Source organism: Lissotriton helveticus, chromosome 1_1, assembly GCF_964261635.1.
Source record: "Lissotriton helveticus chromosome 1_1, aLisHel1.1, whole genome shotgun sequence".
Lineage (NCBI taxonomy): Eukaryota > Metazoa > Chordata > Amphibia > Caudata > Salamandridae > Lissotriton > Lissotriton helveticus.
The window spans coordinates 26,621,938-26,638,346 of record NC_136057.1 but is presented as its reverse complement, the minus strand read 5'-3'; the positions used below and the strand labels follow the sequence as shown (position 1 = coordinate 26,638,346).

Below are 16,409 nucleotides of genomic sequence, written 5' to 3'. Positions count from 1 at the left end.
TCATCATGACTCTTCAAGAAAGAGCCGGCCTTGGCGAGGTAGTTCTCAAGTGGTTTTCCTCCCTTTTACACAACCGTTCGCAACTAATAAAAATCAAGAACTTCACCTCCGATACCCAGCAAGTCAACAAGGGTGTCCCTCAAGGATCGGTGCTCTCCCCCCAGCTCTTTAACATCTACATGGAACCACTCACTAAGTTACTCAGTAACGCCAACATCAACTTCCACCTCTACGCGGACGACACGCAGATTTACCTGGAAATCTCCTCTCTTAAAGACATCCAGAGACTCAACGATGTCCTAAATGAAGTTCAAGACTGGCTGACAAATAATCACCTGAAACTCAATCCCGATAAGACAGAAACACTCCTCATCTCAAACAAAGAAGATAACCCTCAAATCTCCGAGTGGCTAAAGTCGATCGATGCTCTCAAGGGTAACCTCAAGCTAGCCGACTCCGTTAAATCCCTGGGCTTCACCTTAGACCCTAAACTAACCCTGTCAAATCACATTAAGAACTCGGCGAAAAGCGCTTTCTTCAACCTCAGACTTTTGAACAAAATTAAACCTTACATTCCCAACAAGGACCTCAAACTAGCCACGCAATCTCTAGTTCTATCAAGACTGGACTATGGGAACTCAATCCTAACAGGCATCCCCAAATCCCACCTGGCTCCACTAAAAACAACACTTCACGCGGCAGCAAGAATGATCACAGGCTGCAAAAAATATGATCACATCTCCCCGGCTCTCAAAGAACTCGAATGGCTCCCTGTGGAAATGCGAAGTACCTTCAGAACGGCCTGCCTAACCCACAAGGCCCACCACACCGGCAAACCGGAATACCTGGCTAACAAGCTCAAAAAAGCAGGCCAAGCCAGAAACTTGAGAAGCTCTAATTCCCTGCTGCTCATCCTACCAAAAACCAGAAGGAAGAGAACTGCGGACTGCTCTTTCTCAGGAAATGCCCCCAAAATATGGAACGCCATCCCCCCGCACATCAGAACTCTACCGTCCTATGCAGAATTCAAGAGCCAACTTAAATCCTTGTGCCTGATCCGCTCCCTTGGTTATGGATAACTTGGAGCTGCAAACGTCTCAGAATCCATGCGGTATTGTTGAATCCAGTACTGAGAAGCCCTGCTGTCCGAACTTTTCTTCTTTCCAAATTGTCTGTCGCCGATTGCTTTTATTGGGTTTGTTTCATGTTGTTCTCTTTTTCATGCCCACTACTGTGAAGCGCTCTGATACCTTCGGGTCTTGTTAGCGCTATAGAAAACTTCTAAATAAATAAATAAATAAATAAATAAGCTGAGAGGAGAGAAGACGACTGTCAATAGAGCAGCACACACAGAGATGAGAGGAGAGAAGACGACTGTCAATAGAGCAGCACACGATGAGGTGAGGGCCGAGAAGACTAATGTCAATAGAGCAGCACACAATGAGCTCAGAGGAGAGAAGACGACTGTCAACAGAGCAGTACAGACAGAGCTACGAGGATAAGACGACTGTCAATAGAGCAGCACACACAGAGCTGAGAGGAGAGAAGACGACTGTCAATAGAGTGGCACACGATGAGCTGAGGACAGAAGACGACTGTCAATAGAGCGCATATGATGAGCTCAGAGGAGAGAAGACGACTGTCAATAGAGCAGCACACACAGAGCTGACAGGAGAGAAGACGACTGTCAATAGTGCAGCACACAATGAGCTCAGAGGAGAGAAGAAGACTGTCAATAGAGCAGCGCACGATGAGCTGAGGGGAGAGAAGACGACTGTCAATAGAGCAGCAGACACTGAGCTGAGAGGAGAGAAGACGACTGTCAATAGAGCAGCGCACACTGAGCTGAGAAGAGAGAAGACGACTGTCAACAGAGCAGCAGACAGAGAGCTGAGGGGAGAGAAGACGACTGTCAATAGAGCAGCACGCATTAAGCTGAGACGAGAGAAGACGACTGTCAATAGAGCAGCACACACAGAGCTGAGGGAAGAGAAGACGACTGTCAATAGAGCAGCAGACGCTGAGAGGAGAGAAGACGACTGTCAATAGAGTGGCACACGATGAGCTGAGGACAGAAGACGACTGTCAATAGAACAGCACACACAGCACACACAGAGCTACAAGGATAAAAGATGACTGTCAATAAAGCCGCACACACAGAGCTGAGGAGAGAGAAGATGACTGCCAATAGAGCAGCGCACACAGAAATGAAAGGAGAGAAGACGACTGTCAATAGAGTGGCACACGATGAGCTGAGGACAGAAGATGACTGTCAATAGAGCAGCACACGATGATCTCAGAGGAGAGAAGACGACTATCAATAGAGCAGCACACACAGAGCTGAGAGGAGAGAAGACTAATGTCAATAGAGCAGCGCACACAGAAATGAGAGGAGAGAAGACGACTGTCAATAGAGTGGCACACGATGAGCTGAGGACAGAAGATGACTGTCAATAGAGCAGCACACGATGATCTCAGAGGAGAGAAGACAACTTTCAATAGAGCAGCGCACACAGAGAGGAGAGAAGACGACTGTCAACAGAGCAGTACACACCGAGCTGAGAGGAGAGAAGACGACTGTCAATAGAGTAGCACACGATGAGCTGTAGACAGAAGACGACTGTCAGTAAAGTGCATACGATGAGCTCAGAGGAGAGAAGACAACTTTCCTTATCTCATTATATATTTCATTACAAAAAATAAAATTACCCTGTCCGGCTGGACAGTGGCCAATATAGCTCCCACTGTGGACTATGTTTTATTTGTTATTTTGTATTTACATACTCCTTGGGACCATTGACTTTTAATAGAGCGGCACACACAGAGAGGAGAGAAGACGACTTTTAATAGAGCAGCACACACAGAGAGGAGAGAAGACGACTATCAATAGAGCAGCACACACAGAGCTGAGAGGAGAGAAGACGACTATCAATAGAGCAGCACACACAGAGCTGAGAGGAGAGAAGACGACTGTCAATAGTGCAGCGCACACAGAAATGAGAGGAGAGAAGACGACTTTTAATAGAGCGGCACACACAGAGAGGAGAGAAGACGACTTTTAATAGAGCAGCACACACAGAGAGGAGAGAAGACGACTGTCAATAGAGCAGCACACACAGAGCTGAGAGGAGAGAAGACGACTGTCAGTAGAGCAGCACACACAGAGCTGAGAGGAGAGAAGACGACTGTCAATAGAACAGCACACACAGAGTTACAAGGATAAAAGATGACTGTCAATAAAGCAGCACACACAGAGCTGAGGAGAGAGAAGACGACTGTCAATAGAGCAGCGCACACAGAAATGAGAGGAGAGAAGACGACTGTCAATGGAGCAGCGCACACAGAGCCGAAAGGAGAGAAGATGACTGTCAATAGAGCAGCACACGATGAGCTCAGGGAAGAGAAGACGGCGGTCAATAGAGCAGCACGCACAGAGCTGAGGGGAGCGAAGTCTAATGTCAATAGAGCAGCACACACAGAGCTGAGGGGCGAGAAGACTAATGTCAACAAAGCAGCGCACACAGAGCTGTGGGGAGAGAAGACGACTGTCAATAGAGCAGCACACACAGAGCTGAGAGGAGAGAAGACGACTGTCAATAGAGCAGCCCACACCGAGCAGAGAGGAGAGAAGACGACTGTCAATAGAGCAGCACACACAGAGAGGAGAGAAGACGACTGTCAATAGAGCAGAGCACGATGAGCTGAGAGGAGAGAAGACGACTGTCAATAGAGCAGCACACACAGAGAGGAGAGAAGACGACTGTCAATAGAGCAGCACACACAGAGCTGAGAGGAGAGAAGACGACTGTCAATAGAGCAGCACACGATGAGCTGAGGACAGAAGACGACTCAATAGAGCAGCACACGATGAGCTCAGAGGAGAGAAGACGACTGTCAATAGAGCAGCCCACACCGAGCAGAGAGGAGAGAAGACGACTGTCAGTAAAGCAGCACACAGAGCTGAGAGGAGAGAAGACGACTGTCAATAGAGCAGCACACGATGAGCTGAGAGGAGAGAAGACGACTGTCAATAGAGCAGCACACGATGAGCTCAGAGGAGAGAAGACAACTGTCAATAGAGCAGCACACGATGAGCTCAGAGGAGAGAAGACAACTGTCAATAGAGCAGCACACGATGAGCTCAGAGGAGAGAAGACAACTGTCAATAGAGCAGCACACACAGAGAGGAGAGAAGACGACTGTCAATAGAGCAGCACACAATGAGCTCAGAGGAGAGAAGACGACTGTCAATAGAGCAGCACACACAGAGAGGAGAGAAGACGACTGTCAATAGAGCAGCACACGATGAGCTCAGAGGAGAGAAGACGACTGTCAATAGAGCAGCACACACTGAGCTGAGGGGAGAGAAGAGGACTGTCAATAGAGCAGCACACGATGAGCTCAGAGGAGAGAAGACGACTGTCAATAGAGCAGCACACAATGAGCTCAGAGGAGAGAAGACGACTGTCAATAGAGCAGCACACACAGAGAGGAGAGAAGACGACTGTCAATAGAGCAGCACACGATGAGCTCAGAGGAGAGAAGACGACTGTCAATAGAGCAGCACACAATGAGCTCAGAGGAGAGAAGACGACTGTCAATAGAGCAGCACACGATGAGCTCAGAGGAGAGAAGACGACTGTCAATAGAGCAGCACACGATGAGCTCAGAGGAGAGAAGACAACTGTCAATAGAGCAGCACACGATGAGCTCAGAGGAGAGAAGACAACTGTCAATAGAGCAGCACACGATGAGCTCAGAGGAGAGAAGACAACTGTCAATAGAGCAGCACACACAGAGAGGAGAGAAGACGACTGTCAATAGAGCAGCACACGATGAGCTCAGAGGAGAGAAGACGACTGTCAATAGAGCAGCACACACAGAGAGGAGAGAAGACGACTGTCAATAGAGCAGCACACAATGAGCTCAGAGGAGAGAAGACGACTGTCAATAGAGCAGCACACACAGAGCTGAGAGGAGAGAAGATGACTGTCAATAGAGCAGCACACAATGAGCTCAGAGGAGAGAAGACGACTGTCAATAGAGCAGCACAAACAGAGCTGAGGGGCGAGAAGATGACTGTGAATAGAGCAGCACACAGAGCTACGAGGATAAAAGACGACTGTCACAGGAGCAGCCCACTCAGAGCTGAGAGGAGAGAAGACGGCTATCAATAGAGCAGTGCACTGAGCTGAGAGGAGAGAAGACGACTGTCAATAGAGCAGCACACACAGAGAGGAGAGAAGACGACTGTCAATAGAGCAGCACACGATGAGCTCAGAGGAGAGAAGACGACTGTCAATAGAGCAGCACACACTGAGCTGAGGGGAGAGAAGAGGACTGTCAATAGAGCAGCACACGATGAGCTCAGAGGAGAGAAGACGACTGTCAATAGAGCAGCACACAATGAGCTCAGAGGAGAGAAGACGACTGTCAATAGAGCAGCACACACAGAGAGGAGAGAAGACGACTGTCAATAGAGCAGCACACGATGAGCTCAGAGGAGAGAAGACGACTGTCAATAGAGCAGCACACAATGAGCTCAGAGGAGAGAAGACGACTGTCAATAGAGCAGCACACGATGAGCTCAGAGGAGAGAAGACGACTGTCAATAGAGCAGCACACGATGAGCTCAGAGGAGAGAAGACAACTGTCAATAGAGCAGCACACGATGAGCTCAGAGGAGAGAAGACAACTGTCAATAGAGCAGCACACGATGAGCTCAGAGGAGAGAAGACAACTGTCAATAGAGCAGCACACACAGAGAGGAGAGAAGACGACTGTCAATAGAGCAGCACACGATGAGCTCAGAGGAGAGAAGACGACTGTCAATAGAGCAGCACACACAGAGAGGAGAGAAGACGACTGTCAATAGAGCAGCACACAATGAGCTCAGAGGAGAGAAGACGACTGTCAATAGAGCAGCACACAATGAGCTCAGAGGAGAGAAGACGACTGTCAATAGAGCAGCACACACAGAGAGGAGAGAAGACGACTGTCAATAGAGCAGCACACGATGAGCTCAGAGGAGAGAAGACGACTGTCAATAGAGCAGCACACACAGAGAGGAGAGAAGACGACTGTCAATAGAGCAGCACACAATGAGCTCAGAGGAGAGAAGACGACTGTCAATAGAGCAGCACACAATGAGCTCAGAGGAGAGAAGACGACTGTCAATAGAGCAGCACAAACAGAGCTGAGGGGCGAGAAGATGACTGTGAATAGAGCAGCACACAGAGCTACGAGGATAAAAGACGACTGTCACAGGAGCAGCACAAACAGAGCTGAGGGGCGAGAAGATGACTGTGAATAGAGCAGCACACAGAGCTACGAGGATAAAAGACGACTGTCACAGGAGCAGCCCACTCAGAGCTGAGAGGAGAGAAGACGGCTATCAATAGAGCAGCACATGATGAGCTGAGAAGAGAGAAGACGACTGCCAGTAAAGCAGCACACGATGAGCTGAGAGGAGAGAAGACGACTGTCAATAGAGCAGCACGTAAGAGGCTGAAAGGATAAATGACTGCTGTGAAACAAGAATGAGTGAGGCTTAGAAGGGAAACTGCGTATAGATCTGAAGTGCTACCACAGACCATCTGCCACAAACAACAAATCACCTCTGAAAGGATGAAGAATGCTGTTGCTTTGTAGATGAACTGGAAATCTGCTACGAGACATGGGCTGGAATTTGGTCTGAGGTGTTTACCAGATGTCGTGTGAGAGGATTCCCTGGTGTTACCCACCGTACTGGGGGAGGGGAGTGGATGTGGAACGGGTGCCAGAAAATTGATTCATCCTAGCTATTATTTTGTAGGGTTCTAGACGCAAGCTGGTCCCAGGATGTTATCTACAGTGATGTAGGTGGGGGGCAGAGGAATCCTGTGTGTGAGAGGTTGGCAGCATCAGTCCAGCTGTTACCTTACACCACAGTGGGTGGTGGTCGGATAAAATATTTTGGATGGTAGCTGAGGTTTTGGGAGACAGGTAGAGAAGCTGTATTACAGCATGTTTAGTTTGTGGCATATACGATGATCCTTACCTTCTGTGCCGCTCTCTCTTTTCTTCCCACACTTGCTTCGGTCCATGAGGAGCCCATTCCAGGGAGCACAAAAGACTCCAAAGAGCTGGGTGATTGCAAAGGCATCGGTGTACTCGCTGACTGCGGGGTGAAGAGAACAAAAGATATAAAGGGAGAATGAAGGGGGGAAAAAGGGATTTAGAATTACTATAGACCAACCCCTGCAACATGCCACACTTGCATGCATCCTACTCAACACCTGCTTACTCACCAAACATGCCACAGAAATATGGAACCTTCTGCACGACCACACTCCGGACATGCTCTTCCGTACAGAAACATGGCTAAACCTAACCTCTGCACCGGACATCATAAGAGCCATCCCCACTGGCTACTAGACTGCCAGGCCAGACCGTCAGCACAATCCTGGAGATAAGGTCATCATCGTATTCAAAGACACCATCAACTGCACCACCAAGATGGACACCCTCACCAGCTACATGGAACATCTCACATCCAATTGTGTGTACAATTAAAGACAATCTTATCAAACAAAAGGGAAAGGTACTTGCAAAGAAAAGGACATTACAATAATTCCAATATAAAAGTTCTAGTTTCTTTAATAAGGGTTTATGTTAAAAACAGACATTGTATACACCAAAATTATATAAAATTAACATGTATGAACAAAATATACAACATAATTACAATAATTTCATATAATATAAAAGAAGACAAAAAAGTGGCAATCAATACTCTCGACGCGCGTTTCGGCTTTTCAGGAAAACGCCTTCTTCAGGAGCCACAAATATATTTTAAAAAGGTTTTTTTCCCCGCCACATTCACTAGTATCAACTTCTAATTTCTCAACAGTTCATAATTCGATGTGGTATAGGATATGACGATAGGTTACCGTGGATAAATAGGGAGTAACCGTTGCAATATGGGGTTCAGCTAGGAGCTTTATGTTGCTCTCAATTTCTTGCTTCCCATCTAATCTATATCGTTATGATTTGATACGACTGAATCAGCTCGCCAAGACGCAAACAAAAGCATCCACAGTTGTTCACATTACATCTCACATCCAAGACATGCATCACCGCTAACTTCTCCCTGAGTGGAACCTTTGTATACAGACAACCAGAATCCGGACCAATTTCACCTGCAACATCACATACTTCATCGCACCCCTCATCATCAACTCCAGCACCTTCATCATTCTCGTGGACATAACTTTCACTTAGAAGACTGCAGCGACCCAAATTATACAGCCATTCTAGAAACCTTGTAAATCTCAGACTCACCCAGAACTTTACCAAACGCACCCCCCCTGCCGGAAACCGATTTGACCCGATTTACTTTCAATTAACAACATCACAGTTGACAAGCCAGAAACTATAACTTGGAGCGACCACACCCTTGCCAGTTTCAGCACACCCGCCCTGCACCCTCACAGACCTATCACTACCAGATCTGCCCACTGCAGCTGGAAAAGCATCACAAAAGAGGACTAGGGCTTGGATCCATCCGTGCACCCGCCCGAGGACACCAGCAACTTGCTGAAAGCCAAAAAGGACTGAAACAACTGTATCACAGAATGTACTGACACCCCAGCTCCCCTCAAGTGCAATCCTACAGCAAGAACCTGACCTCAGGCCAGCTGGTACATAGGGAAACCGAGATAGAAGAAACGCCATTGCAAGAAACTGGAGCACAAATGGAGAACAAGTCAAGACTCCACAGGCAAAGACATCTTCAAATCTGGCCCAAGATGCATCCACAAGCAGATATGAACACCAAGCTGCACAGTGGTGCTGGAACGGTTTTCAGAGTAGGGGTGCCGTCATCAAAGTTACAACACTGAAGGCATAAAGATTGTGGAAAATTCAAACGTGGTTAAGGTGTGATACGAAGCCAGTGGTGCATTTGGGAGTACACTGTTGCAAATATATTACTAAAACATGGTGTGGTAGCTGTAGGAGGCTGGATTAGTATATGGTGCACACTTACTTAAGTGACGCATCTTGCACTAATCCACACAACATTCATAGTGGTTTTAGTCGTCTCAGACAACCATAGAAAACTCTGTAAGTGGTAGCTGTGGAGAGCACACTTCAGGCCCAGAAGACTCTGGAGAGCTGGGAACCCAGGAACCCCTCGGAGATTGTGTGCAGAGTAGAAGAACAACTGTTACTTACCTGTAAACAGGTGGTTCTCCAGTATTGGTGTCTTTCATAGATTCACATGCTTGAATATTCCCCGCCGTCGAAGTGGGAGTCCCACGGTAAATAAAATAGCAATAAATACTAATAATATATGTATGTAATAAAAACATAACACAAAATACACACTATAAAGGTTGCAAATACCTAGACATAATTCCTACATAGTAATAAATGGCAAAGAGAAAAAACATTAGTAACATATCCTTGTCATTATGTTAGTCCAAACTACAGCCAATCAGGCGCAAGTACCCCTCCAGAACCTTCTCCTCAGAGCTCAATCCCTCAGATTTTCGTAGCACAGGAGTGACAAAAGAGTCTATTGGGAGAAGCGAATCTCTGAGGGGAGGAGGGTGGGTCGCATGTGAATCTATGAAAGACACCAATACTGGAGAACTACCTGTTTACAGGTAAGGAACAATTGTTCTTCTCCAGTATTAGGGTGTCTTTCATAGATTCACATGCTTGAATAGAATAGTGAGCAGTAGTAGTTGGTTTGAGGCTAAAACCAGCTATGCATAAGCATGCATAAAACTCAAAGAGACATAATAAAGTCATGTAAGTAATCACAACAGCCTATAAAAACCATAAAGGCGGAGGGAAGAACAGAGACTCACCTTAGTTAAAAAGATTGCGAAGAACTGCCTGTCCCACTGCCGTATCCGCTTCGTTGATGGCCTCCAGGTAGTAATGTTTCGTGAAAGTGTGCCTGCTGGACCACGTATCTGCTCGGCAAATTTGATGGAGCGGTACCCCAGCAAAGAGGGCAGTAGAGGATGACATCGCCCTGGTGGAGTGAGCCCTCACTGAAGACTGAAGTGGCTTGCCAGCTTTCTGATGGCAGAAGACCATTGCGGAAGAAATCCAACGTGCAATAGTTGGCTTGGTAACAGGACGTCCCCTGCGCATGCGTCCATAGGCAATGAACAGTTGATCGGACCTGCGAAAAGGCACCGTCCTGTTGATGTAAAATTTAAGGCATCTTTTAATGTCAAGGGAATGTAGGCGTTGCTCTGTCGGAGGTCGAGAATTGGCAAAGAAAGTTTTTAAGAAAACAGGTTCATTAATGTGAAAATCCGTGGGCACCTTAGGCATAAACGCTGGGTTGGTGCGAAGCACTACACAGTCCGATTTGAATTGAAGGAAAGGAGGTGTAATGGTTAAAGCGTGAATATCACTCACTCGTCGTGAGGAGGTTAGAGCAAGGAGAAGGGCCACTTTCCAGGTCAGAAATTTTAAATCCGCTTTGTGGATAGGTTTCAATGGTGCTTTCATTAATTGTGCCAATACAACATTGAGATGCCAGGTAGGAGGAGGACGATGAACAGGCAGGAACTTCCTGAATAGTCCTTTAAAAAATTGGCGGATAACTCTGGAAGAGCAGAGCGAGGAGGAGCCATCTTGACGGAAACGAGAAATTGCCGCTAAAAAAACTCTCAAAGTGGAATGGGAAAGTCCAGACTGAGCCAGTTGTAAAAAGAACGGCAGCAGCTGAGCCGGAGTGGAATGGACGGGATGGACGTGGTTAGCTGCGCACCAGTGACAGAATCTCTTCCACTTCAGCTTGTAAGTTTTAACTGAAGACGGAGCTCTCGCATTAGCAAGAATGTCCTCAGGTTCCAGGCCGATAATTTCAGAGAGGAGGGGTTCGGAAGGCAGATCTAACCCATGTCCATCGTGAGGAGATCCGCTCGCAGATGAAGAAGGATGGGCTCGCACAGTGAGAGGAGAAGCAGCTCCGAGAACCACGCTTGTCGAGGCCATCGGGGAGCGATCAGGAGAATGTGGCAAGGCCGTCTCCTCATTTTCCACAACACACACGGCACCAGAGGAATCGGAGGAAAAGCGTAAGCAAATAGATCGCACCAGTTCATCAAAAGGGCATTCTCGCATGATCCGCGGTGGGGATGCAACTTGCGTAAGATGGGCATTTGCGGTTCTCCGGGGTTGCAAAGAGATCCAGAGACGGACGACCCCACTGTCGAAAGACTGAGTCGAGCGTTGGCTGATGTAACTCCCACTCATGGGTCGAAGACGCGGACCTGCTGAGGGAATCCGCTAGGATGTTGGAGATGCCTGGTAGGTGAACTGCAGTCAGTGTAACCCAGATTACTTGAGCCAGCCGATACAGGAGAGGAGATTTGGTTCCGCCCTGCTTGTTGACATAGTGCATGCTGGTCGTATTGTCCGTTTGGATAAGCACCGACTCTCCTTGGACCAGGCGATGGAATGATTTGAGTGCCAGAAAGATGGCCATCAATTCCAGCCTGTTGATGTGCCAAGAGCGCTGAGACAGAGTCCACTTGCCCTTTATAGACAGCCCTTGAAGGTGCGCGCCCCATCCGTCCAAGGAGGCGTCCGTGGTCAGAATGAGTTCTGGAGCGGTGGTGAGGAAACACGTCCCTGCTGCGATGTTGGACGGTTGTGCCCACCACTTGAGAGCCGCCTTCATGCAAGCGGTTACCCTGATCAGGTCGTTGAAAGAGCCGGTGACCTGACGCCACTGTCTGTCCAATTCTTCCTGGACGGGGCGAGTCTTTAGCCTGCAATTTGGGATCAGGGAGATGCACGATGACGCCATCCCCAGAAATTATTTCAAGCTCTGGACTGAAATGGACTTTTTTGAACAAATAAGAGCCACCAGACAGAGAATCTTCAGCTGACGCTCGTGAGACACGAATGCTTTGGCTATTGACGTATCCAGAGTGGCCCCGAGAAAATTTCTGCATTGAGCTGGGTCGACCTGCGACTTTTTGGCATTAATGGAAAGACCGAGGGAGCAAAATACGTTCTGACAGAGTTGAGTATCCCGAGACAGTTTGCTGCGAGATTGCGCTTTGATGAAGCAGTCGTCCAGATGTGGAAAGATTTGGACGCCCTGTGGACGCAGGTAAGCCACCACTGGAGCCAGAACTTTTGTGAAAACACGAGGGGCGGAGAGCAAGCCGAACGGCAACACTCTGAACTGAAAGTCTCTCCGCCCCACCTGGAAGCGTAAGTACTTCCGATGCCGTGGAAGAATTGGCACATGAAAATAGGCGTCCTGTAGGTCGATGGTAGTCATGAAGTCGTCCTTGGAGAGAAGACGCAAGATCTCTACGAGCGTTAGCATGCGGAAGGATTGGCACTTGAGATACCTGTTCAGTGCTCATAAATCCAGGATCGGACGCCAATCTCCTGTTTTCTTGAGGATCAGGGAAAAACCGGAATAGAATCCCATCCCCTTTTGAGACTTGGGAACCACTTCGATGGCACCTTTTTGGATCTTAATACGAATTTGTTTGAAAATTTCTTTGAGGTGGGATGGAGGCGGGCCAGATGGAGGAGTTTGAGGAGGAAATTTGACGAACTCCAAAGCATGGCCCTTTGTTACAATGTCCAGGATCCAACGGTCCAAGGTGATTAAGGACCACTGAGAAGAGAACAGGGAGATTCGACCTCCAACTTTGTGCAGGGATGGCAAGTCATTGTCTTTTGGAGGTGGAACCTCTATAGGAAGACTTCCCTCTATAGGATTTAGAGGATTGCTGACGGGAGGACTGTTGTTGCTGGGAGGAATAACGTTGATTCCCTTGGTTGTATGAGCGATATTGAGTGAATCCACCACGAAAATTTGAGCAGGTGCCGCGTCCGCGCTCACCCCGAAAGGGCTGCTTCTGGAACTGCAAGGTGCCTAAGGAACGACCAGTGTCAGTGTCCTTTTTTATTGTTTGCAGTGCCTCGTCGACATGGGCACCAAAGAGTGACTCGTCGTCATATGGCATATCTAGGATCTTCGCCTGAACCTCCTGGCGAAAAGAGGTAGAACGGAGCCAACCCTGACATTGCAAAACAGCTGCCCCTGCGGGCTGACGGAAGCCTGTGCAAGCGTTGTCTACAGAGCAGTCAATAATTTCTTCCGACACTCTTTCTCCCTCTTGAAGAATTTTTAAGGATTCTGCTTTGGAGGACTCCGGGATGAGGGCCACAAAGGCAGACATGTCAGACCACATCTGACTGTCGTAGCGTCCCTATAGGGCTAAGGAATTCGCCGCTCTCACTGTAGTGGAGGCCATTGTAGAAAATTTTCGCCCAATGGCGTCAAGGCGACGACCTTCCCGATCAGGAGGCGCCGTAATGGGAGAAGTAGGGTTTCTGGAGCGGCGCCGAGCTGCCTGGGTGACCACTGAATCAGGCTTAGGCTGTGCAATCAGGCAAGCTGGTGAACCCTGTGGCGCCGTGTACTTTTTCTGTAGGCGAGGTAGTTGTGCCAGGATGGAATTTGGCGTTTGATTTAATTTTACCCCCTCATTCCAGATGAAATCGATGATGGGGACCGTATGGACCTGTTTAAACGGTTGGCTTTTGAAATCGTATAGAAAACAGTCTTCATCTCTTTGGACCCTAGGCAGCTTAAAGCGTTGGCCCGCTCTATCCATAAGCTGGTGAAAGCTTGCAATGTCCACAGGAGGGGAATCCCCTGGCGTCACAGGAGGCGGGGACGGGCTTTGCATTTGATAATCGTCCCACTCGGCCATATTACCATCATCGTCATCATCCTGAACCTCACCATCCTCTCGCTCTGGGCGTACATCAACATCCTCATCAGGATACACCGTAATATGTATCTGAACATAAGTTTGAACTTGAGGAGATGGCGCTGCTGGTTGTGGCAGCAGCAGGAGTCGCAACAAGCGCAGGCGCAGTTGGCACCTGTGAACCCTGGTGAGATGGGGAAACGCCTGTTGAAGTCCTCCAACATGTGCTGGAGATTGGAGATGAGAGACAGAGGCAGTGTCGCTGTAGGAACTTGAACAGAACGGTATTATTATTATTATTATTATTCTTGAAAATACAGATCTTCATGGTCATCCCCATAGTCCTGGCATTTAATAATTAATTCAGATGGGCTTCATGCCGCTCTAAAATGATCATCCACATCCTCCTCAGACCCAGAGTCCTGTTCAGAACCTGTGGCAAACAAAGGTGATGGAGGCTGCGTGTCACTGGGAATAGAGATCTGGTCCACAGGCACCTGTCGACGCTGGTGCAAAGGGTCAACGGTGGAAGAACCATCCCCTGATGAAGGAAGCGGCACCAGTGGCAAAGAAACAAAGGAGGATGAAGTCGTCGTCGAATAGGCGTTGACGGAGCCGCCGCCGCCGACGGAGCCACCGTCGACGAAGTCGTCGTCGATGAAGCTGCCGTCGACGGAACACCCGTCGACGGAGTGGACGACGAGGAGGTATTCTTAATAACTTTCGCCGACGAAGATCTTGCCGACGACGGAAGAGTCTTCTTCGACGCCGAGGCGATAGGTATCGTCGACGATACAGTTTGAAAGCTGAGGCATACCTTCGTCGACATGGAAGACGTCGACGCAGCCATCGTCGATGTGCCAGCAGGATAAGTTACTTACCTGTAATCCTAGTTCTCTTCCAGGGGTATCCTCATCAAAGTCATAAGCACTGAATATTCCCGCCCATGTGCGGGACCCCGCAAACAATATAAAAATATATATGTAAAAAACACATAGATCTCGCTCCACATATATGTATGTACATATATTATTTTTCTAACACCAATGCAGCTCCATAACTGAGGCTAAAAACAATGTAAACACATATACACACAATGTAATTAGTAAGGAAGTAAAATAAAAACACATTAGGTCAAATAACCTTTGAACTTTGTGTTTTAATGAGTAGACTACTCATAAATCCTGAAAATTGCTTGTAAATAGACATTGTTAGCCCTCAGGCTGCATTGCAAAACAATAGCATAGAAAATGAAACCATTTTCAACAAAAACTGGCACCGTGCCTTTAAGGCAGCCATGACCCCAGGCTTCCCATCATGCCTCAGGGGTGACAGTTAGGTCAGTTGTTCTGAAGACAGGGCTCAAACACAAGATTGAAATAGTACAAAATCTCATTTACCTGGGGAGGCGGGTGGGTTGCTTATGACTTTGATGAGGATACCCCTGGAAGAGAACTAGGATTACAGGTAAGTAACTTATCCTTCTCTTCCAGGGGATCCTCATCAATAGTCATAAGCACTGAATAGAATAGCAAGCCCAACAACCACCTGCAGGTAAATGAGAAGTATATGACCCAACCAAGTCATGACAGCCAAATAATTCAGCTGTTAAACAGATTCCTCAGTGAGGCCTGGCCCACCTGGGTATCTGCTCTTGTGTCAGAATCTAGACAGTAATGTCTGGTAAATGTATGGACAGACCTCCAGGTCGCCGCTTTACAAATCTCAGACATGGGCACATCATGTAGGTAAGCCGTAGTGGCCGCTCTACCTCTAGTGGAATGCGCTTTAGGAGTAAACCCCAGAGGTTTTTGCGCCAATTGGTAAGCAAGTTTGATACACGAAATGATCCACCTGGAAATGGAACGTTTCGATGCTGCATGGCCAGTTCTGATCGATCCATAGTTAATAAACAATTGATCAGAATGCCGAATAGACTTGGACCTGTCCAGATAGAACTTTAAAACCCTTTTCAGGTCCAAAGAGTGTAACGCCCTCTCAGCTGGAGTAGAGGGATTAAGAAAGAAAGTGGGTAAAGAGATAGACTGATTGACATGAAAATCTGACACCACTTTCGGCAGGAAAGAAGGGTGCGTTCTGAGCACCACTCTGTTCAAATGAAAGACTGTATACGGTTCTTTAGTACACAGGGCCTGAATTTCGCTCACCCTACGGGCTGACGTAATCGCTACCAAAAAAGCCGCTTTCCAGGAAATATGCTGTAAAGTAGCTTTATGAATGGGCTCAAAAGGTGGGCCCATCAACTTTGATAGTACTAGGTTCAGCTCCCAGGGAGGAGAAGGAGGCCGTACAGGAGGGTACACCTTTTTCAGACCTTGCAGGAAATCTTTTACTGCTGGCAACTGAAAAAAAGAGGTTTGTAAAGGTGATCGCCTATAAGCAGTTATAGCGGCTAAATGCACCTTAATGGAGTTAAACTTCAAACCTGCTTTAGCAAGATACAATAAGTACGGAAGAACTGTCTCTTCCTGACTCTTCACCGGATTATGACCATTCTGCACGCACCACATATAGAACCTCTTCCACTTGCATGCGTAGGAATGTCTCGTGGAAGGACGTCATGCTTCTCTCAGAATGGACATGCAGTCTTGTGGCAGTCCTAGATGGCCGTACTGAATGACCTCACGAGCC

General features: G+C 47.8%; 1 protein-coding gene across 1 annotated transcript in view; it reads right to left on the bottom strand.

The window, feature by feature from the left end:
- The window catches only part of LOC144757465 (equilibrative nucleobase transporter 1-like), a 288,474-nt gene that overhangs the window by 63,196 nt on the left and 208,869 nt on the right, over positions 1 to 16,409 (bottom strand). Inside the window, exon 8 of the mRNA XM_078646380.1 lies at positions 7,040 to 7,159. Within this exon, the coding sequence (XP_078502506.1) occupies positions 7,040 to 7,159 (120 nt within the window). The remainder of the gene's footprint in view (positions 1 to 7,039; positions 7,160 to 16,409) is intronic.